Raw genomic sequence first — 25,330 nt, 5'->3', positions numbered from 1 at the left:
TAATGTTTTGTAAGTTTCATTGTAGAGATCCTCCATAACCTCTTTTAAGTTTATTTCAAGGTATTTCAGTGTTTTGAAGCTATTGTGAATGGTACTGAACAAGTTCTTTCGTAGCCATAGCATTCTGAGTGTATGCAAAGGTATACACAGGTCTTTGTGTGTTTATTTTATATCTTACAACTTTATCAAACTCTCATATGTTCCAATTGTCCCGTACTAGAGTCTTTTGGTTCTCCTATATATAGGATCATCTCATCTGCAAACAGAGATTATTTGACTTCTTCCTTTACAATTTGTATTCCTTTGGTTTCTTTTTCTTGCCTAATGGCTCTGGATAAAACTTCAAAAACTATATTGAATAACAATATAGTTGTTGTGAGGATCTTTATTACTGATGAAATCTCTGTCTTAGTTGTTGGCCTATTTTGGTTCTCTGTGTTTTCATAACTCAGTTTTTATAGATGGGAAATATTCAGAAATCTGTGCATTTCTTCTAGATTTTCCAGTTTGTTGGTACATAGTTGTCTGTAGTCATTCCTGATGGTTCTTTTTATTTCTGTGGTATCCATTGTAACATCTCCTATTTCATCTCTGATTTTATTAATTGAGTCTTAGTACATTTGTTTCTTTGTTCTTGTTGCTCAGCTGATCTGTCCATTGATAAAAATGGGGTGTTCAAGTCCCCCATCATTATTGTATTGGAGCTTTTGTCTCCATTTACATCCATTAACATTTGTTTTATGTAGCTGTTTAGCATTGGGTGCATATACATTTACTATAGTCACATCTTCCTGTTGAATTGATCTGTTAATCATTACATAATGCCCTTCTTTGTCTCTTTTAATGGTTTTTGTGTTATTGGCTATTCCTTCTCATTTTTATTTCTATCTGCGTGTAGCTTTGCGAGGTGTGTTTCTTGTAGGCAGCAAATAGATGGGTCTTGTTTTTTTTAATCCATTCAGCCAGTCTGTATCTTTTAATTGGAGAATTAATTGTCATTTTCCCATAAATATTCCTGTTGTTTGTTTTGGATGTCCTTTGTAGTTCGGGAGATTTTCTGCCTTCATATTCTTTCATAGTAACTACATTTCTCTGTTTATGTGTGTTACACAACCTTAAGTATCATTTGTAAGGTTTGACAGGTGGTGAGAAATTCCATTTCTGTTCTGGAAGGTCTTTCAACTTTATTTATAACAGAGCTTTGGTGGGTACAGTATTCTGGGTTGACAATTTCCTTCTTTACAGACTTGGACTCTGTCTCCATTCTCTCCTAGCCTGCAGGGTTGCTGATAAGACATCAGCTGTCAGTGTAATTGGAGATCCTCTGAAGGTAACCTGGCACTCCTCTTGTGCACATTTTAGAATCTTTGTTTTACTGTTGAAAAGATCTTAACCACAACACATTAAACTTTCTAGACATGGCCAAAGTTCTGTGTGCTTCCTATAGGTCGATGTCCCTAAGTTTCTCTGCATTATGGAAGATTTCTGCTGTTATTTCACTGTATAGGCTTTCTAATCCATTCATTCTTCCCATACTTTCAGGAACTCCTAAGACATGTTTGTTAACTCATTTGATAGTATTTCATACATCTCAAAAATTATTTATGGTTTTTTCTACATTTTTTTGGCTTACTGAAATATTTCCAAGGATTTGTTTTCCAGCCCAGATAGTCTTTATTCTGCCTCACCAAGTCTGTTGTTAAGGCTTTCCACTGTATTTTCTACATGACCTATTGAATTCTTTAGCACTAATACTTCATTTTGAATTCCCTTCACTAACTATCTCCAAGGAGCATCTTTCATCCATGTTGTATGTGGATTTCTTTAATCTTTTTGTTTAAACTGGTACACACTGTCCATACCTACATTTCAAGTTTGGAAATGCATACTTGCAAGCAGCAATACAAAAGTATTCATGAAAAATGTATAATCCCTGAAAATTATGAAAACATCCCTTCTACACAATACATTTTTTTTTTGACAGGCAGAGTGGACAGTGAGAGAGAGACAGAGAGAAAGGTCTTCCTTTGCTGTTGGTTCACCCTCCAATGGCTGCCGCGCTGCAGCCGGCGCACCGCGCTGATCCGAAGGCAGGAGCCAGGTGCTTCTCCTGGTCTCCCATGGGGTGCAGGGCCCAAGCACTTGGGCCATCCTCCTCTGCACTCCTGGGCCTTAGCAGAGAGCTGGCCTGGAAGAGGGGCAACCGGGACAGAGTCCAGTGCCCCAACCGGGACTAGAACCCGGTGTGCTGGCACCGTAAGGCGGAGGACTAGCCTAGTGAGCCGCAGCGCCGGCCTACACAATACATTTCTAAATATAAAACTGACTACCCTGCCTCCCTGACCCATCCACCCCTGCCAACCCTTCAGGCCTGACTCAGTCAGTAGGGATCATGAATTCATTCCTTAAATAATATCTGGGCCCTAGAAGCCTATACTTATCTTATTAAGATGGTGTCTCCTACCTGCTGGTTGCTGGGTGCCTTGCTCCAAGCCGATGGAGTCCTCCAACCACCAGCTGTGGGAGTTACCACCAACTTCCTGGTCACTACTGCATGATTGTAATATCCCCACTGCCCCACTGCAGTCTCTTCTTTCCAACTGTCCTCTGGGAGTGCAGTTTCTCTCCGTTGTCTTCCTGTTGTCAGAATCAGGGTGTCTTTTCCCTACTTAGACATCTTGGATCTCTTACTATAGTTTTTAGTATTCTTTGAAGTCGGGCATTGTTATGCCTCAAGCTTCAATATTTTGTTTTTGCTCAAGATGCCTTTGGCTATTTTTATGTCTTTTGTGATTCCATATGGATTTTAGGATTATTTTCTCTAATTCTATAAAGAATATCATTTGTATTTTGATAGGTATTGCATTGAATCTCCAGATTGCTTTAGGTAATACAGATATTTTAATTACACTAATTCTTCCAGTCAATGAACAAGCAATAGCAGCATTTTCATGTCCTTTATGATTTCATCATGTTTTACATTGTAGAAGTTTTTCACCTCTTTTGTCTAATTTGTTCCTAAGTTATTTTTTGTCTCTACTTTGAATGGGATTCCTTTCTTGATTTCCCATGCTGGGAGTTCATGATTGGCATATATAAAAGCTGCTGTTGGGGCCAGCACTGTGGCATAATGGGTAAAGCTGGCACCTGCAGCAAGGCACTAGCTGGAGTCCTGACTACCAGGCTGCTGCTAATGTGCCTTGGAAAGCGGCAGAAGATGGCCCAAGTCCTTGGACCCGTACACCCACATGGGAGACACAGATGATGCATCTTGCTCCTGGCTTTGGCCAGGCCCAGATCTGGCCATTGTGGTCATTTGGGAAGTGAACCAGTAGATGGATGATCTCTCTCTCTCTCCTTCTACCTCTACCTCTCTCTCTAACTCTGCCTTCCAAATAAACAAATCTTTTCTTTAAAAAGCTTCTGCTTTTGACATATTTATTTTGTAACCTGTAGCTTTACAGGATTGGCTTGTCAATTATAACAATGTTTTGGTGGGGTGTTTGTTTTTCCATATACTACATTGTGCTACATGTGAACCTGGATATTTGGACATTCTTTGTTTCTTTCTCCTCCCTAATTGCTCTTGTTAATACTTCCATACAATATTTAATAGGAGTAGTGAAAGTGAACATCTGTGTCTTGTTCCAGATCTGAGGAAAAATGTTTTCAGTTTTGCCCCATTCAGTATGATTTGGGCTAATTTTGGATGATATACCCTTTTTTTTAACTTTTATTTAATGAATATAGATTTCCAAAGTACAGCTTATGGATTACAATGGCTTCCCCCCCATAACGTCCCTCCCACCCGCAACCCTCCCCTTTCCCACTAACTCTCCCCTTCCATTCACAACAAGATTCATTTTCATTTCTCTTTATATACAGAAGATCAGTTTAGCATACATTAAGTAAAGATTTCAACAGTTTGCTCCCACACAGAAACATAAAGTGAAAAATACTGTTTGAGTACTAGTTATAGCATTAAATCTCAATGTACAGCACACTAAGGACAGAGATCCTACATGAGGAGTAAGTGCACAGTGACTCCTGTTGTTGACTTAACAAATTGACACTCTTGTTTATGGCATCAGTAATCACCCTAGGCTCTTGTCATGAACTGCCAAGGCTATGGAAGCCCCCTGAGTTCACTGACTCTGATAATTTTTAGACAAGGCCATGGTCTAAGTAGAAGTTCTTTCCTCCCTTCAGAGAAAAGTACCTCCTTCTTTGATGACCTGTTCTTTCCACTGGGATCTCACTTGCAGAGATCTTTCATTTAGGTTTTTTTTTTCCCCAGGGTATCTTGGCTTTCCATGCCTGAAATACTCTCATGGGCTTTTCAGCCAGATCCGAATGCCTTAAGGGCTGATTCTGAGGCCAGAGTGCTGTTTAGGACATCTGCCATTCTATGGGTCTGCTGTGTATCTCACTTCCCATGTTGGATTGTTCTTTCCCTTTTTTATTCTATCAGCTAGTATTTGCAGACACTATTCTTGTTTATGTGATCCCTTTGGTTCTTAGTCCTATCATTATGATCAATTGTGAACAGAAATTGATCACTGGGACTAGTGAGATGGCATTGGTACATGCCACCTTGATGGGATTGAATTGGAATCCCCTGGTATGTTTCTAACTCCACCGTTTGGGGCAAGTCAGCTTGAGCATGTCCCGAATTGCACATCTCTTCCCTCTCTTATTCCCACTCTTATATTTAACAGCGATCACTTCTCAGTTAAGTTTCAGCGCTTAAGAATAATTGTGTATTGATTACAGTATTCAACCAAAAGTATTAAGTAGAACAAACAAAAAAAAATACTAAGAGGGATAACATATCAAGTTGCTCATCAACAGTCAGAGTGAGGGCTGATCAAGTCACCGTTTCTCCTAGTGTTCATTTCACTTTAACAGGTTTCCTTTTTGGTGCTCAGCTAGTTGTCACCTATCAAGGAGAACAAGTGGTATTTGTCCCTTTGGGATTGGCTTATTACACTCAGCATAATGTTTTCCAAATTCCTAACAGGGATCACTTTTCAGTTTAAATTTAAACACCTAAGAATAATTGTGTGTTAATTACAGAGTTCAACCAATGGTACTAGAACAAAAAAATACTAAAATGGATGAAGTATTACATTGTACATCAACCGTCAGGACAAGAGCTGATCAAGTCACTGTTTCTCATAGTGTCCATTTCACTTCAACAAGTTTCCCCTTTGGTGCTCAGTTAGTTGTCACCGATCAGGGAGAACGTATGATATTTGTCCCTTTGGAACTGGCTTAATTCATTCAGCATGATGTTTTCCAAATTCCTCCATCTTGTTGCAAATGACTGGGTTTCGTTGTTTTTGACTGCTGTATAGTATTCTATAGAGTACATGTCCCATAATTTCTTTATCCAGTCTACTGTTGATGGGCATTTGGGTTGGTTCCAGGTCTTAGCTATTGTGAATTGAGCTGCAATAAACATTAAGGTGCAGACAGCTTTTTTGTTTGCCAATTTAATTTCCTTTGGGTAAATTCCAAGGAGTGGGATGGCTGGGTTGAATGGTAGGGTTATATTCAGGTTTCTGAGGAATCTCCAAACTGACTTCCATAGTGGCTTAACCAATTTGCATTCTCACCAACAGTGGGTTAGTATCCCTTTTTCCCCACATCCTCTCCAGCATCTATTGTTGGTAGATTTCTGAATGTGAGCCATTCTAGCGGGGGTGAGGTGAAACCTCATTGTGGTTTTGATTTGCATTTCCCTGATTGCTAGTGATCTTGAACATTTTTTCATGTGCCTGTTGGCCATTTGGATTTCCTCTTTTGAAAAATGTCTATTGAGGTCCTTGGCCCATCTCTTAAGTGGGTTGTTTGTTTTGATGTTGTGGAGTTTCTTCCTGATTTTGTTCAAGTGTTTCTTCTTAAAGTCTTCCAGATGCATCATCACATCATTAATTTGGGACATTTTTTATGTAAGCACTTAATTCTATAATATTCCCACTCCCTACTGTTTTTTGCTGTATATCACAGCATGTGATGAATTTTGTTTTCATTCTCATTTGTTCAAGTAAGTTGCTGATTTCCATTTTAATTTCTTCAATGACCCACTGGCCATTCAGTAGCATGTTGCTTCATTTCCATCTCTTTGTGAATGTTGCATTGTCATTTTTGTTGATTTCAAGTTTTTTCCTTTATTGTTTGAGTAGTTGTATGGTATAATTTACTCTTTTAAAAGTTACTCAGGGGTCAGTGCTGTGGCTCACTTGGTTAATTCTCTGCCTGTGGTGCCAGCATCCCATGTGGGCGCCGGATTCTAGTCTCAGTTGCTCCTCTCCCAGTCCAGCTCTCTGCTGTGGCCCAGGAAGGCAGCGGAGGATGGCCCAGGTGCTTGGGCCCCTGCACCCACATGGGAGACCAGAAGGAAGCACCTGGCTCCTGGCTTTGGATTGGTGCAGCGTGCCAGGCATAGTGGCCATTTGAGGGGTGAACCAATGGAAGGAAGACCTTTCTCTTTCTCTCACTGTCTAACTCTGCCTGTCAAATTTAAAAAAATAAATAAATAAAAATAAATAAAAGTTAATCACACTGGCTTTGAGGCTTCATATGTGGTCTATCCTAGAAAATGTACCATGAGCTAATGAGAAAAATGTGTATTCTATAGCTATTGGGTGAAATGCCCTGTAAATGTCTGTTAGATCCACTTGCTCAATAGTATTGTTCAACTCTAACGTGCCTGTCGATTGATTTTCTGCCTGAATGATCTGTCCATCAATGTAAGTGAAGTGTCGAAGTCCTCTACTATTATTGTATTGGAGTCTATCTCTCCCTTTAGGTCCAATAGTATTCAATATACAGCTGGGTGGCCTTGTGTTGGGTGTATATATTTGTTCTATCTTCCTGCTGAATTGATCCTTTTATCAATATATAATGTGTTTATCTCTTTTACATGTTTTGATTTAACACCTATTTTATCTGATATATGGAGAGCTACTCCTGCTCACTTATGGTTTCCATTTGTTTGTTCTATCTTTTGGCTTATCTTTTTCCACCCATTCACATTCAGTCTGTGTGTATCTTTATTTGTGAAGTGAGTTTCTTTTATGAAGCATATAGCAGAGTCTCGGTTTTTTATCCATATATCCAATCTAAATCTTGGTTGGGGCATTTAATTAATTTACATTCAAGGTTAATTCCAATATATAAAAACTGAGAACTGTCATTTTATTGATTGGTGACTGATTAACCTGCTCTGTTAAGGAATTTGGTTGTGACATGTGTTATCATGATGTTTACTTCTAATGCTAGACCTCTATCAGAATTTCTTGTAAGTCTGGTGGTGGTGAATTCTCTGTTTTTGCTTAGCTGGGAAATACCTTGTTTCTCCTTCACTTCTAAAGGATAGCTTCACAGGATGTAATATTCTTGGCTGGAAGTTATCTCTTTAAAGAAATTGGATACTTCATTCCACTCTTTCCTGGCCTGTATGGATTCTTTTGACAAGTCTGATATTAGTTTAATTTGTTTTCCTTTATATGTAACTTGACAGTTTTCTCTGTCTTTATTCTCCCCTTAACCTTTGGCAGTTTGACACTCTTTCTTGGTTGAATCTTCTTGGGGTCCTTTGAGCTGCCTATAAATGAACTGTCCATGCCTCTTTAAAGACCTGGGAAATTTTCAACTATTTCATTTAAAAGGTTCTCAATGCCTTCTTTCCTTCAGGAACCTCTATAATTTATATGAAATATGGGATACTATTAAATGGCCAAATAGACTTTCTTCATTCTTTTAGATTACTTTCTCTTGTCTGATTAGGTTATTTCAAAACTCTTGTCCTCCAGATCATAAATTCTTTCCTCTTCTTGGTCTATTCTACTGTTAAAATTCTTACACATACTTTTTATTTCACTGATAAAGATTTTGTTTCCAAAATTCGTTTGGTTCTTCTTAATGATTGTTGTCTCCTTAGTGAAATTTTCATTCATGTCACTGATTGGTTTCCTCATTTCTTTAAGCTGTCTATATTCTCTTGCCTTAGAATAATTATCTTGAATTCTATGTCAGACATTTCATAATTTCCTTCAGATCAGGATCTAATTCTGGAGAACTATTGTGTTCTTTTGAGGTGTCACACTACCTTGCTTCTTCATGTTTCCTGTGCCCCTATATTAACATTTTCACATCTGATTTAACAGTTGCTTCTTTGTAACTTTGTAATGGAGTAGGCTGTGTAAGAAAAAAAATATATGGCATAGAGGGAATGAACAGTATCATCTGTCTCATTGCTTTGACTTTGGTTCTAAATGAAACCAGAAGTGCAACCTCTGAGTGATTTCTTTTGCCTTAATCAGTGTCAGCTATGTCTATAAGTGATACAATGGTCAAATCTGCTGCAGACTGTAGGCTAGAAGTATGACTTTGAAGTGAATGTGGGCTTCTTAAGTTTGGTGTCAGTTACACTAGGGATTGTGATATCTGGGGCCTTTTGTGTGGTGCTGGGGAACTCAAATGGGCCTTCCTCTTGTCCCACTGGCAAGCCTGAGTGATGCTGGGGCTTGTAGCACCAATAGCTGTGGCTCTAGGATTGTGTGTTGTATATGTGCCCTTCTTCAGGTATCACAAGGAGAATACAACTCTTGCTGGGGCTTCCAACACCAGTAGCTGTAGTCACAGTACTGGGGGATGGGAACTGAACCCTGCTCTGATCCTACAGGGTGCCTACACACCATACAGGAGATTTGTCACATGCAGGTATGGGTCTGGAGAGGTGAAATTCAAGCTGTAATTCCATTTGTCCACTGGGTAGATTCCTGTGGGTTTCAGGAAATTAGCACTGATTATTAGTGTACAGTAGGGTCAGTACTTAGATCTCCCATGGTGGGACCCAGGTATCGAAGATAGGGTTAGCTACCTATCTGAAGCCTCTGGGGCGATGTGTTAGTCCAGTGATGTGTGCTGAGTGAGACCAAGAAGCCTGGCCACCATGTGTGGGGAGAGGGGTAGTTTCCACAATGACACCTGAGCTGGGCATGGCTGATCTCCTCTGACTGTTGTCAGTAGGAGTGGGGAAATTGTCACTGTCTGATGCAGTCTCAGCCCTTCTCTGGGCAATGGTGAACCAGCGGAGCCTAAATGAGCTCATAGTGTCCATGAATCGCCCCCTACTCAGGCACACAGAGCACTAATATGCTCCATAAAGCCCCCCTGGAGGTCCATCTCCAGCATTCAGGGAGCTCTGAACTTCCACACTACACCCTTCCCAGAAGGATGGCCTATCTGTAACTCTCACAGTTACAGGATGCAAGGGGTCTGTGTTCTCTGACCTATGAGCTAGTGGCAAACTTTGAATTACATATAAGTTGAAGCACAATTCCACCATATATAAAGGAGGCCCTTAACAGTCTGGCCAACACATCTTTCCTGTTCCAACTCCAATCTTTCTATAACCCCATTCTCTTTTCTCATCTTTCCTTTCATAATTGCATCATCTCTTACATGCACATTTGCTCTTGTGAATGCTGTTCCCTTGTCTTGCGACATCTTTTCTTAACTCATTTGGAATGCACTCCTTCTCCAACTAAAGAGTATCTAGTCATGGCCAATGTCCTGTTTTGTGAAGTGTTCCTTAAACTCTTCCTTCATTTCTTTTATTTATTTATTTATTTATTTGTCAGATAGAGTTAGACAGTGAGAGAGAGACAGAGAGAAAGGTCTTCCTTCCATTGGTTCACCCCCAAAATGGCCACTATGGCTGACGCTGCGCCGATCCAAAGCCAGGAACAAGGTGCTTCCTCCTGGTCTCCCATGCAGGTGCAGGGGCCCAAGTGCTTGGGCCATCCTCCACTCCCTTCCTAGGCCACAGCAAAGAGCTGGATTGGAAGAGGAGCAACCAGGACCAGAACCTGGCTCCCATATGGGATGCCAGGCCACAGGCGGAGGATTAACCAAGTGAGCCACGGCACCGGCCCAACTCTTCCTTAATTTCTTCCAAGTAAAGTAAATTATTTTATCTACTACACTCCCAGAGAATTCTATCCCCACGTGTATCATGCCTTTTTGTATTGTCATGATTGATTTATCTATTTTGCTTTATAGGCTGAGCCATCTGAGCTCAGGCTTTCTTGTTCAACATTCAACAAATGTGTTGTTTTCCTTTTAGTTTCCAGAGATTATGGTAGATACAGGGGATATACTCATAACTATGATCTGATTTTCTTTAAAAAGGCTGAAGACACTGATAGAAATAGACATGGATAATCAATACTGTATTCCCTCACAGAATTATGATTAAAGAGTATAAAGTGTAAAGAACAAGGTTATCCACCCAGATTCAGATGGAGAATCAAGATAATGACTGAAATATGGAAGGGTAGACAGAAATCAGCCAAAGAAGGAATGATAGTTCATCTAGAAGAAAGGCCCCAAAACACACAGACATGAAACTATAGTGTGTCTGGAAGAGAAATGCAAGTATTTCAGTGTGACTGAAGAACAAATTAGCAAGTAAAAAGTAATAAAGCTGAGGAGGAGTGTTTGGCAGCTGCTTTGTGGAAGCAATGAACCTACATGGGTGGATAGTGTAGATGAAAGAAGACTTTACAGTTGTTCTAATACAGCAATGCCAGTATTCAGAGGCTTCTGAGAGAAACTTCTACATTTTGTCGCTCCCCCTCTTCGTGGAGGAACGACACAGGACCCTGCGCTGTTCTTTCGTCTGCTCGGCCCTCCCCGGGTTTGCTGCTGGTTCTTCCCGGGTTGGCTACTGTCCCTTCCACCTCCGTGGAAGGGTGGTTCCCCCTGGCCACTTTCCCCACTTCCGCAGGGGAGCGGCACACCACCGGCTGGCTCTCTCGGGGGCTGCACAGGTGTTCCTTCAGATAGATGTTCCCCTTAGATGTTCCTGGTGCATGTTGTCTCTCTCCTCCTTTATAGTCCTCCTCCGCCAATCCTAACTCGGCTGCCCACATGCCGAGTACGCTGCTCTCCTCCAATCAGGAGCAGGATCAGCTCCTGGAGGTCATCACTCAAGTTGGCAAGAGGCAGCTGCGTAGAAGCTGTTTTCTCCTCTCCCAGCACCATATTGTGGGAGAGCAAATGCATAGAATAAGTCTTAATTCCAGTAACTTAGTCTAGTCCGAGTTGCTCCCAGTTGCTCCCCACACCTTTAGTGTAGAAGAAGCACAAAAACAGATCGGGGCAAGACACTGTCAAGATTTCTCCAATAAAGATGAGGAAACTGGGATAGCTCTGGGGAGCTACAACCAGCACACTGCTCAAGTCATCTTGGATGGATGATTTAAAACAAACATTCAAGGGGCAACACCAGCATCTCATATGGGCGCCAGGTTCTACTCCCGGTTGCTCCTCTTCCAATCCAGCTCTCTGCTGTGGCCGGGAGGGCAGTGGAGGATGGCCCAAGTGCTTGGGCCCCTGCACCCGCATGGGAAACCAGGAAGAGGCACATGGTTCCTGGCTTCGGATTGGCGCAGCACCAGCTGTGGTGGCCATTTTGGGGGTGAACCAACAGAAGGAAGTCCTTTCTCTCTGTATCTCTAACTCTGTACAATAAATAAATTAAAAAAAAAAATTCAAGCAGTTTGTACTTCCTATGACCTGAATGTTTGCATCTCATCAAAATTCATATGTAGAAATCATAACCATATACCAACATGAGGTATTAAGTGGTAAGACTTGGGGGGAGATGATTACATCATAGGGGTAGAGGCCTCTGCGATACTGGTGCCTCCTAACAAGGGCCAGAGGGAGCTGTTTGCACTTTGACCACATGAGAGCACAGTGAGAAAAAGGTAGCATCTATGCAAGCACCCCGATCTTGGACTCGCTAGCCTAAACTGTGACAAATACATTTGTTTTGTTGATAAACTATACAAGTTATGATATTTTGCTATAGGAGCCCCAAACAGACTAAAAACTGTCCTATACCATAAAAATTTTGACATTGGAGCTATTTTATTTCTATTAGAGCAGACTTTTTGATTTCTTCTAATTATTTTCCAACACTAAGTATAATTGAGAACTTGACAATTAGCTGTAAATCATACACTCAGTGGCAATATTTCCCCCAAGAGAGAAAAACTTGGTTCTTTAGAGATCAAATAAAAATTGTATTATTTGTGTATATGAATCACAGATATGCAAACCATGTAAGAACATATGAGTATATATAAACAGATATACAATCTATGTGCAGCATTAAAATTTCATGGAGAAGGAAGGCAAGTGGTCAAAAAAGGCTCTTTGAGGAGTGATTAAGGAAATGCTACTCTAAATGTTCAATATCATTTTCTAGTTTTAATTGGTATGTTAAGTATTTGAAATTCAATTTAGTTTTAGTTATTTTGCTTTATGTAGCATGTTGACTTCAGTAATGTTATGGGAATATTTCTATTTTCTGTTTAGACATAACTCAGAGGAATGATATTTTAAATGTAATTCTCATACTTCATCTAAGGACTTTAAGTAATTCCAGAACAAACTTCAAAGTGGTCTATCTTATAGAGAAACAAAAAAGAGCCCACTTGTGCTTTCCTAACCTCTCTCTATGGGGATAATAATTAGTTTTTCTCAATTCTTGCCCAGGGATTTTAATCTTAGAAGCAGCTCCCCAGATACTTTCTATGACCGTTATGGTTCTAAGATGGGAATTTGGTTGCTCAAGAACCTGACTGATCTGGTGAGCAAGTTACCCAGTTATCTACTCCACTTCTGAAGATGGGTATGTCTGTTGACACATTATTCTTCTCAGGAAAGGCATTGGTTGTGATACTCTTTCCAGACAGTGTCTGCCTTTTCTAAAATGCAAAGCTGATGCTGTATTGATGACAGAACTGTTTCATCTGTTCTAGCAAATCCAGAAGAGTATGTACACATGAGTGGCTGCATACACATCACCACAGCCCCTGTCATTCTAGTAAATTTAAATAGACTTGTGTCTGAGCTCCCTGAACCCACACTCATCATTTTAAGACAGAATACTCTCCTGAAACTACTGCTGTGAAGACCTCCTATTTCAGCTGGCAGTCTGTTTCTGAAGGCATTGGGCCTTTGAAATTCATATTACCTTCTTTTATAAGCAGAAAGACCTTTCTATATCTGTCTCTAAAAGGAAAATATAAATACTGTAAAATATGGATCAATAAGTTTCAGTCCATAATTGATCATAAAGATAGGATTAAGTGTCAAAGGGATCACATAAATAAGACCAGTGTCCACTAATAATAAATGATAAAAAGGAGAGAAAATGACCCAACATGGGAAGCAGGATACACAGAGGACTCATAGAATGGCAGATGTCCTAAAGAGCACTCTGGCCTCAGAATCAGCCCTTAAGGCATTCAGATCTGGCTAAAAAGCCCATGAGAGTATTTCAGGCATAGAAAGCCAAGACACTGTGGCAAAAAAAAGGACCTAAATGAAAGATCTCTGTGAGTGAGATCCTAGTGGAAAGGAGGGGCCATCAAAGAAGGAGGTACCTTTCTCTGAAGGGAGGAGAGAACTTCCACTTTGACTATGACCTTGATTGAAGTTGGCGAACTCAAAAGGCTTCCATAGCCTTGGAAGCTCATGACAAGAGCCTTGGGTGATTACTGACATCATAAATAAGAGTGTCAATTATTAAATCAACAACAGGAGTCACTGTGCTCTTACTCCCCACATAGGATCTCTGTTCTTAATGTATTTTATAATGGTAAAACTAGTCTTCAAATGGTACTTTATACTTTGTGTGTGTGGGTGCAAACTGTTGAAATCTTTACTAAGTATATACTAAGTTGATCTTCTGTATACAAAGATAATTAAAAATGGATCTTGAAGAATTGGATGGTTTGCAGGTGGGAGGGTGGTTATGGGGGGAAAAACCGCTATAATCCAAAAGTTGTACTTTCAAAATTTATATTAAATAAAAGTTTTCTAAAAATATGTATCAAAATATTTAAGATATTACTCACAGGATTAGTATAGTCCAAGTCCAGTTTTGCCTGAATGGGTTGAGTTTGTTTAGACACACTTTATGCAATCTGCAGAAATGCCCACATACTGTACTTTGTGCTTCGAACTCCCCCATTTCAAAAAGCAACTAGTCTTCCTTCTTTTTTTGATTGTCATGATAATGGAAGTATACATTCCTGACTTTTCTACTTTCATAGTTCCATAATGACTCCTGACCTGATTTCTGTTCTGAATATCAGAATTATGCAGTTGTCAACTCAAATATCCCAAAGTCACCTTATAATCAATATGTCTGAGACCAAACTTATCACCTCTCCTGGAAAGAATTTCTATTTCCAATATTAGTCATTGATGTCCATCTGCCAGACACCTAAGCATCACTTGTGGCCCCTTTTTTTTCTTTCCATCTCAGTCTCATCCCACATCTGATGTCATTTTATTTCCTTAGTCCCTTTCACATACATTTATGGCTGTTCCTGCAGTTCAAGTTACTGTTGTATCTCACAGAATTACTCCAACAGCCACCTGTTATTCCTGCCTGTACTTTTTACTCTCCCATTCTTATATCTATGCAGAAGCAAACTAATTTCTCAAATATAGTCATGGTTAAGACCCTCTACCAAATAGTGGCTTCTTCTCTTGCCACTGTCTTTCAAGATGTCCTTAAATTCATCATTCTGTCTCCCTCTCCATGTTTCGATCCATGTCACCCAGGAATTTGATGTTCATATATATCCCCCACCTTTTTCTTTGTTAATTCAGTAACATTTTGCTGGCTGCAGTTTATTTGTCCCTTTATGTGGAAACTACCTTGCTACAGTAGAGTTGGCTCCAATTTGTTGTTAGAAGACAATGCATATCATTTTTAATATCACCCGTATCTGTGTCCTATGATTGCATCATTGATGATGCATCAGAAGTGATATTTCCTCTACCTGAAAATGTACTGCATCATCCCTCAAAATCCTTCGGAATGTTCTTCCCTGACTTTCCAGGTAAGTTGGCTGATTCTCCTCTATGATTTCCTGATAATGAATGAGCTTTAATAGTGAAAGCCAGATCACAACACTTCTCTGCTCATCTTCAAAAGTCCCCCCGTTTTACTGAATACATCTCAAAATCCTCACAATGGCCCACAGTGCTCACAAATATGCTCCTGTCTCCTATTACCACTTTCTCCTCTCTTGGGCATTGCTAAGACTAAGCTTTAGGGATAAAGCAGTAGTTGGGATTTTCTCCCTAGATAACTACATGCCTACCTCCTTATTTCTTTAAGCCTTTGTACAATGTCCCCTTATCAAAGGTGTGACCTGCAACTTTCCTCACTCCTGCCATCTCCTAATCCTACTTTCATTGCTCCATTTTTATGTCACATTTTTCTTCCTACAAAACTGTATAGTATACTTAGGATTGTTACCTGTCTCTTCTTAAGGGACTGTAAGCTCTGCAGGAGCAGATATTTTCTATCTATTTTGGTCCAAATGCTTACAATGGTATAAATAGTGTATTTATACTAAGTGATTGCAAAGTGGTAGTATTCATCTCTGACCTCACCATCCATTGCTTTGTAGAGTTTGTGAACACACCATGCCAAAGCAGAACACAAGGCCAAGGATGTTGTTTTATTGCTAGAGATACCTCACTATAAACTAGTAAAGTATCCGACACCTCTAGCAATGAGGGGTTCAGTATGGCCCAGTGTAGTGAATCAATAGCATGCAGTTCCTCAACAACTAATAATGCACCGTTGCCTGTCTGGCCTTTTTACTCCATCTCTGCCTACACTGCAACATTTGTAAAAATAAGTTACAGAGCTAATTTTAGAGCATGAAAAATACTACCTTACCTTGTGTGACTTCCTTTTTTTTTCCTTTCCTCAGAGCTCTTCCTGCCATGATGCAGTGGGTCCGCACACAGAAGCCAGGAGAGAGTGGCATCAATATTGTCACTGCCGACTTTGTAGAACTCGGTGATTTTATCAGCACTGTCATAAAGCTCAACTATGTCTTTGATGAAGGAGAAGCCAACACTTGATAGTACTATTCTGAGTGCCTATGAGTAAGCTAGACAAGAATCATTGTGTTAGGCATCTTATCTGTAAACACTCTGATCTTCCCATTCCACTGAGTTTCTGAAAGGATTAGGGCTGATAGTGGGTGGGAAAAGGGGGGAAAACCATTTCTTGAGTGCTTATCATCATATTCTGCATTGCTATAAATAGTTCATTTTCCATCTGGTGAGAAAAATCTATTTCTAGTGTTAGGGATTTTAAAAAGACCAGTGGATTTCATTTTCAAAATTAGTCTTTGTAATGTAAAATTTGAGTGTTTACTTGATTGCGTTTTCTAATTTCAACCTAGGACTCCTACAGTGTCTACATTTTCTAACTTTTCTGCTTCCGTGCTCACTCATTCTGTTCAATGAAATGCCCAACATAATGTATATTACATTGCTGTGGTGAAATTTATCTGTGGGATTTGGTATAATATAATATAGTCATCAGCAATTGGGACATCATAGCTAACTTTTGGTCCTAGAGATGATCTATCGAACCAGTTCCCCAGCATCAGTAATTTTGGAGGCCATAATTAGTGATTTTTGTGTTGTATGAAAATAATAGTGTTTTACAGTGTTTCTATTTAAGGCAGCTATAACTATAGAGTAAAACCTTCTTTTGAAAGAACTGAGTGCCAAGTCCATAGTGATGAAATGGCAGCAGAGGGGGAGATAGATGCTATTTTAATTCAGCAATCTCTGAAATAATATCACCCTGAAAATGACCAGTAAAGGATAAATTATAACAACTATGTTGAAATTAGAAACTCTTCAAAGAATTCTTTAAAATGCCCTCTTAACAGCTTTCATGATTTTTAAATACCTAATTCTAAATCCCAAATATTTAGAATTATTTTTCAAGAAGCTTCAGTTCAAGATTTTGAATTAAAAGAACAAGAAAGGTTGGCAGAAGGAATTAAAGCAACATTTTTGAAAGTATGCCCATGAAATCACAAGGATTCATGAAATATATGTGTTCTAGGTAGACTTGTTTAAAATTGGCCTGACTCATCACTTCGACATTCCAGCCTGCCTAAGGGAAAAATTAAGACAGAGGCAAAACACACACACACAGTTTCTGTGGCCTACCATTTGATAGTCCTGGTCTGTAAAAAAAGTAGTGTTAATCCGATTGGAGGTGGCCATCCAACAATTCTAAAATAATCTTAGAGCACAATAACCCTTATCTATGTGCCTCACAAGAATATGGTGAAGCATTTATTTATAAAATTTGCTGAGCTTCTTATATTATAAATTACTCTGTCTTCATATTTGAGAATAATCACAGCTCAAGAGTTTTCGTGACAATATAGTTCATGTGGGACCATAGAAAAATGATACCATGCTCTCAGCTTTTAATTAATTTAAATGCTGGTCAAATGGCTTCATTTCTTGGACCCAGATAAGGGTGTTTGTTTTAAGATTGTATCAAAATTATAAACAATAGGCAGCTGTATAGAAAGAGTGCAGGGGTGCCTCTGGTAGACTAAGTAGCATGCTTACACACATGAAAAACATGTATGTCCATACACAATATACCAACATGATAGCTATAAAAGTACACACAGAGTACAACTCTTTAAATTAAAACACTACTACCACTCAATAATTTAATTCTAAAACTAAAATCCTTATCACTCATTTTCATATATTATTAAGACCTTTGAAAGTGAGGTGGCTTATTACTTTTTTAAAATTTTTCATTAGTTTTTACCAGATTCAGTATAGTTTATAGATGCAGTTCTCAGAATATAGTGATAGTCCCTCCATTCCTTTCTTTAGTTATTGAACATATTTTAAATTAACATTATAGTAAAAAGGCTTAATGCTTCACCAAATAAGAAGCTTAACAAGTATAAATCAAACAGACCCTAATTTAGTGAAAACAGAGGCAACAGCTATAAATAATAATTGAAGGGAAAAATGACAACTATATCCATATACAGAAATTTTAAAGTCATCACAGATCATTGAGGCTATAGTGGTATAATGTTCTTAACCATTGGTTTGACAAAGGTATAAAGCAAAGTTTTGTAAACTATACTTGCAGCAATACTGATATACTACATTAAAATATTTTTGAAAATACTCTAGGCTGGGACTCATTTACAAAAATATAGTTGTCCTTTGCCCTTACCTTCCCTTGTTGTTGTATTGTCTTCAATCTCTTTCACTTGCTGTTTCTGTGCAACTGAATATAAATCCTTTTAAAGGATTATGGATTATTGAAGTTTATGTCCTATGAATTTGCTTTTTGGGCATGTTTTCACTCCATTAGGCATCCCTCAGGAGGATATTTAGCCAAGCACACTTACAATGACACAAGAATTTCACTTGTAACTATGACAGAGAACAGATCTTTCAGCATATTAATGAAAAATTAATATACTGGTAACTATGTTTGCTTAGAATTAACTTTGTCATTTGGGTGCTGGAAAAAAAAACATGATTAAGCATCAGACTGCAGTTTCTTAACTGAGGACAAAATTTTTATTGCTTTCAGTAACATTGAAACAGAAACCTTGTTAGACAAAAGGTATTTTCAAGCTATGTTGTGGTTTCCATGTGGCCTAGCAGGCACTGAGAGAAAATGGACTTGCCTTAATTTCAAATGGAAGGTACAGGCAGAAGAGAACCCAGAGAGCATTCTATAGGACGGATCACCAGAGAAGGTGCCTTTGGCTGTCTCCTGCCCACTGACTCTGCCCTAGATCACGCTTAGGGAGCAAGTTGCAGGCCTTAAATACAGAGATGGGGGTAAGAAGTGGTGATGTGGAAACAAAACTTACCCTCCGCTTATGCTCCACTGTCTTAGCTGGGCTTTGTCTTCCAGAGAGATAGGAGCACAAGGGCTACAAATAAGCCCCAAGGTGGTAGTAGACACATCTTGGTGGACTTTTTGTTTTTGCTTGTTTCTTAAGACTTATATCAGAAGACCTGCCAGGCCAAAAAAAAAAATACATTAAATCCAACTTTTACCCAGTCTACAACAGGAAAGCAAAGTAGTAAATGGCATGAGGGAAAATATACAAAGAGTTTAATTTTTAAGTTTACTTTCCTGTCTGCAATTTGAAGGACCAATATGGTGAATACTTCTCCTGCCATTGTTCTTTATGTCTCCCTATTACTTAATAGACAATAGGAGATATCTTTTAAAAGCCTTAGGATACTCTATTTGATGACCTCAATATTCACTTGCAGCCATACTGGGAAAACTCACTTTTCATGGAGCGCCACCTAATAGTGAATGTATTAGAGCATACAATGTTTGGCATGTATGCACCTGTATGTGTACACATGTGCAAATAGACACACACACAATTCAAGTTAAATGTACTAAAAACACCCACTGGATTGAACTGCTATTTTAACTCCTAAACTCACTATCTTCTCTGTTAAAAGGCATAAACATTATTCAAAGATGTAAGAGAAGAAACATCACTAGAAAACCAATGGAAAGTAAGACAATTCAAAATAGGAAATGCCTGGCAGTAATAGTCAAACTACTTTGTAATTCAAGATAGGGAAGTAACGATGAATTGAGACATAAATTTTAAACTCACATATACATTTTCACTGAAAGTTGCTCTTAAGTTTTTTGAGGTTCTCGTGTGCTTACAACCAGAGTTACTGGTTCAGGTTCTCCATTGTTAGGAATTCAGATTGGAAAGTTGCAAGTCTCAGGAAATTTTCATGAGTTTTTGAGTTCTACAAGTTTTACAGGTCAAATGACACAATGTTCTAAGCTTTGGTCACTCAACCAAATGGAAGCTCCATAGGCAGAGTGCTCACATTTTTAATTGACAATAGAAAATAATGCATAGTGTCCTTCAGGATATGCTAAACAAGGTTTATAAAGGCATTTTGTTTTGCAACACTTTGGTCTTTTCAACTAGACTTCAGTGACATCTGGTGTAAATGCTATGCTATATTTGCCATAATGTATCGGTGGCTCCTGTGTTACATACAGTTTTAAACAATGCTCTAAATTGTTTTCCCAATGACAATGATGTCTGTACAATTTGTAAAACATGTTGATTGAATCTGTTAAATTATGTAATTTTTATTTCACCTGTGGTACAATTTTGTAGATATTTAGTTCTAAATGTGTATTTGTATAAGTCAAAGGTATGTGCTTGTCTGTGGCATGTATAAGTGTGTATTGTATCGTATCAAAAATCAAACTTATCCTAAAGAAAAAGGGCACATTATGACCAGCCTTAATTCATTGACATTTGTTATTGTTGCAATTTGGACATAAAGTTTTCACGGAAATTGTATTTTTAAAGATGGTTTTGGAAAATATGGAGAATGTACTTTAGAACTGATCAGAGTTCTCACAAGCTAATTGTCTAGTCTGTTGAACACTCATGCTTTTCCAAACTATCAAACATCAAGTAATCTACTTCATCATACAAGATGACTCAATTCACATTTGTTTCCATCAGCAAGAGAAACAGTGCACCCATAAAATTCTTCTTCCCACCATTGAACTCATTTTCTTTTAATGATAAGTTTTTCATAAAAACTTCTTTCTCCAGACCATTATTCCTAAAAAATTGAATCCTCTCAAGTACGATGAGCTGCTATAGCTATATAGGAGTTGTTAAAGGACCGTTAACATCTGCTGGTTCCAACATGGTTCTCTTCTCAAAAAACAAGCGTGCACCACTTTACTCCACTATTTCTGTTCTACATGTAGTCTAGTTTTGGAAAACTCATGACTAATTCAATGATCATGCTCAAAGCAAAACTCTGTAATCTTCTTTGGGCTTGGGATTTGGGAACAGAATATTTAACTATTTTCCTTTACTTTCTCAGTACTTGATTATTCCTTCGTTCAGGGTTGCCAGATGCAATCCAGGACAGTTAGTGAAATTCAAATTTCAGATAAACAACATTTTTAGTGTATTTCCTATATATTTAATCAAACTAAAGAAAAGTTTATCTACAATTAAAGTTTAATGGGGTATGTCCTGTATTTTTTTCCCTCTAAATCTGGCAACACTATTCCTAATACCACCTTATTTTCAGCTGGGATGCCCATGAAAGGTGAGACCTACCTTCCTCTATTTCCTAATGCTAAGATACACCATGAAAATGAGTATACATAATACCCCTTATGAAGGAAAATATTGCTCCACACTAGGTTCCACTATTGTTTTATAAAAGGATCAACTCCAATACAGATGAAACAGTGAAGCCAGTGTCTCCACATGATTGATAGCGCTCTAGTCAAAATCTCCCTTCTTTGGCCTATTGTGAAGTCCAGCTTCTCCCCACTGATCCCTCGTAACTGAGATGACCAAAACACAAACGTCCATTAAAAACCCCCCTGGGAAGCAGCAGTACCTTCTAACTTAGTCCTGGACTGGAACCTCTTTTAAACTCCAGTTTCTTTTTCCTTCAGAGACTGAAGAAACTGATCTATTATTCCCCTTATTGACAACTTACTGCAAGTTTTTTTTTTTTATCAGAACTATTCTTCTGTGAAATTGTAGAGATTTTTCAGTTCTGGAAGAAGAGATGACAGTTTGGGGTAGACACAGCCCTAACGGCACCTCCTTAGAATGTTAAGAGGCAGTTGAACAGCTGGTGATGGGTAGAACAAGAGTCCTGACATGCAGCTACTACCTGACAGACTGACTTGCCAAGGCATCTATAATGGCCAACACTTTTTTTTTTCCTTGTCACACTTGAAAACACAAGAAGCTGTAGAATAAGCACAAAGAAAACTAAGGCTCATTTCCAGAAGAATGTGCAGAGAACAGAACAATGGATGTTGGAATTCCTAAAGTAGAACTTTCAAATACTGTGGTTTTTGACAGTGAATCCTTGACATAGTCGGACTGTGGGTAGAGTTTTGGAACATTTTGGGTAGTTACTTCCTCTCTAGAAATTCCTATGAGTGGGACAGGAGAACCTAAATTCCTAAATGTAACATTTCCATCTCATAACTCCTACTTGAACATATTGATACTGGTTAACTTCATTTCTGCAAGATGAGAATTGGCATAGGTGTTGACATTTCCTTCTTTAGATGTCAGAAATTCACTACAGAGAGATTGATCTGTGCCTTCTCTTTTTAGGATCTGGTGATTGATACTTCCATAAATGTGGTATAAAGAAAATCCATGCCTACAGTCTGTATAGAAAATGTGAATTTTTTGATAAGATTGTGTTAATGTAACAAAATGTTTCTTTGTATCTAGTGAAATGCCTAATAAAGTCCTGATACCAGTTATCTTTATTTCTTCAATTCGTATTCATTACCACTTCATGATAAGCCCCAAAGTGGATTTCTTAAGACAGTCATGATTCAGAGCATCAAAAAATACTTTTTTTAAAAATATGATTCATCATATTAGTATTTCCCAAGAAGAAATATATTCTCACCAATAAAGGTAATGAACACCATGAGTACCTCAATTATGCTTCAAAGCTAGGTATCTCTGACATCCAATCCACTTAGCTTCTGATACTATCACAAAGGAGGCCAATTCAACAAAGCAATAGTATATTAACATTATAAAATACCATCTCAAATTAAAAATTAGGGTGAAAGAGATGTGCTGTAGCTGAGCTTCCATTGCACCTAAAACACATTTCAGAAATCGAATTGCCTTTCGCCACATACATCCTACCTCTCAGGGTTCAAATCATGCTTTAAAATAAAATGGATGCATGTAACACTACGACGACTAAAGACAACCTGGCCAATGAATACAGTTCAAGGTCCCCAAGAGTTTCTGCTTGTTACATACACTAGTGCATTCATGGTATTAGAGGATTTCTACTCACAAAGGCATAATGGTTTCTATGTTTAGGAAGATGTGTGTGACTACAAATGACACTTCACAGGACTCTTATCTTTGAGTCCTTCACACAATGTTGCTACAGCTTCATCAGAGCCATTGCTCATTTATTAACCCTTTGCCTACTATATAGCAGATTCCCTGTGAAGCCCTACAAAACATCTAAAAAGTCCCTTACAGAAACGTATGGAGTACATCTTCCTTTCTCGCTGTTTTTCACAGATAGAGCTATTTGGTTCCATAAACAAGCACTCATTTGTGGGGAGCAATCCGGACTAGACTAAGTTACTCGAATTAAGACTTATTCTATGCATCTGCTCTCCCACAATATGGCGCTGGGAGAGAAGTAAACAGCTTCCGCACAGCTGCCTCCAGTTCAACCAATTAACTGTAGGACTTGCTCCTGATTGGAGAGCAGCGTACTCAGCCGAGTTAGGATTGGCGGAAGAGGACTATAAAGGAGGAGAGAGACGGCATGCACCGGGAACATCTATGGGGAACATCTATGGGGAACATCTAAGGGAACCCGTGCAGCCCCCCAGAGAGCCGGCCGGCGGTGTGCCGCTCCCCTGCGGAAGTGGGGAATGCGGCCAGGGGGAACTGCCCTTCCACGGAGGTGGAAGGGATAGTAGCCAACCCGGGAAGAACCAGCAGCAAACCCGGGGAGGGCCGAGCAGACAAAAGAACAGCGCAGGGTCTTGTGTCGTTCCTCCACGAAGAGGGGGAGCGACATAATGGTGCCGTGACTCGGATAGGAAACCTGACTCGGATAGAAAACCTAGGACGGATAGGAAACCTAGGACGGATAGCAAACTTAGGAGGGAAGAAACGGGAAGAAACGGGAAGAATTGGGAAAATATTGGAGAGAGAAACTAGCAAACAGCCTAGGGAAAAGCCGGACGAAAAAGGAGCCGGAAGAAGCTATTGAAAGCCTAGGCATAGACTCGAAACAGCCTAGGGAAAAGCCGGACGAAAAGGGTGCCGGAAGAAGCTGTTGAAAGCCTAGGCATAGACTCAGATACGGACTACGGGGGGAAGCTGGGAGAAATCTCTAAGGTCGAAAGCGAAAGTGAAAGCTAGAACAAACAGACTCGGACGCGGACTGTGGGGAGAGGCCAGGAGAAATGAGGGAGGAACATTGTTGGAAGAAAACTTAGGGAAATATACCGGGTAGAGAAAAGTGTTAGGGAAATTGAAGCCGCGGGGGGCAGGCCAAGGCGGAAACGAAAGCCACTTTGGGGTTCTCAAGTTAGCCCGGGAATAGGGGGCGAAAAGTTGAAACCAGAAGCTGAGACGTAAGCCAGATTGGGATCCGTCTGATTAGCCCGGGGAGCAAAGGACGGGAAGCCAAATCGTGGGGCGGAGACGTACGCTGGGTTGAATTCGCCAGGCTAGCCCGGGGAACTTAGATTGAATCCTAGTGGCGGAGACGCAAGCTACGCTGTGTTACTCGCGGAAGCCGCCGCGTGCAGAGAGAGCACGGGGAGTGAATAGATAGGGAACGCTGGCGTAGGCCGTGGTTCAGACGCGAAAGGGTTAAGCGTGGAGACCGCGGACCGCGCAAAGCCGGGAAGCCGCGCAGAGAGGCGCGCGGGCTGAAGCAGCGCAGAGCCGGGAACCCGCCGGCGGGGCGAGGTGCCGGAAAGCCGCAGGGATAAGAGAAACAGAAGTTTGGAAGTGAAGTAAAAGAGAAATGGGAATGCTGGAAGATAGAAGTGAAATGGGAGAAATAGGAATGCCCGGAGATAGAGAAATAGGGAGAAATAAGGCCTCCCCTCAACATGCCAATTAGAAGGCTTGGATTCGGTCTGCCCGATTAGTGAGGCGATGAGTACCTGGGCGGCTAGCCGCAGGTCACCGAAGACAGGCACGAATTAACATCAGTAAAGCTTCCCCACAATGCAACAATTAGGAGGCTTGGATTCGGTCTGCCTGATTTAAGGCGGTAAGCGCCAGCAAAGCTCGACCAGAGTATGAGCTGCAGGTCACCGAAGATAGGCACAAACCAACACTAATAAGTCTCCCCCACAATACGGCAATGAGAAGGCTTGGATTCGGTTTGCCTGATAGGTTTTGTAAACACCTGCAGGCAGTTCTAGCAGAGCAGAGTATGCGCTGCAGGGCACCGAACACAGGCACGCATCAGCGCCTAAAAACCTCCTCACAACATGGCGAAGAGAGGACCCGGATTCGGTTTGCCTGATGGATAGGACTTGTAAGAGCCTGTGGCAACTCTAGTGTGTGCCGCGGGACACCGAAGACAGGCGCGTATCAACGCCAAAAATAAAAAGAAAGGGGGATCTGTGGGGAGCAATCCGGACTAGACTAAGTTACTCGAATTAAGACTTATTCTATGCATCTGCTCTCCCACAATATGGCGCTGGGAGAGAAGTAAACAGCTTCCGCACAGCTGCCTCCAGTTCAACCAATTAACTGTAGGACTTGCTCCTGATTGGAGAGCAGCGTACTCAGCCGAGTTAGGATTGGCGGAAGAGGACTATAAAGGAGGAGAG

The 25,330-nt window shown here is 39.9% G+C and overlaps 1 protein-coding gene across 2 annotated transcripts in view; it reads left to right on the top strand.

Annotated features, from left to right (window-relative positions):
* PLCXD3 (phosphatidylinositol specific phospholipase C X domain containing 3) overlaps nt 1–22,246 on the top strand; it is a 229,028-nt gene extending 206,782 nt beyond the window's left edge. For both annotated transcript variants that reach the window (XM_002714000.6, XM_089313163.1), the window contains exon 3: nt 15,828–22,246. In XM_002714000.6, coding sequence (XP_002714046.1) covers nt 15,828–15,981 — 154 coding nt within the window. In that variant the 3' untranslated portion in view covers nt 15,982–22,246. The remainder of the gene's footprint in view (nt 1–15,827) is intronic.
* The last annotated feature ends 3,084 nt before the right edge of the window (nt 22,247–25,330 follow it).

This window comes from Oryctolagus cuniculus, chromosome 14 (assembly GCF_051225735.1).
Source record: "Oryctolagus cuniculus isolate XC-2025 breed Fujian yellow rabbit chromosome 14, ASM5122573v1, whole genome shotgun sequence".
Lineage (NCBI taxonomy): Eukaryota > Metazoa > Chordata > Mammalia > Lagomorpha > Leporidae > Oryctolagus > Oryctolagus cuniculus.
This window is presented reverse-complemented; position numbering and strand designations above follow the sequence as displayed.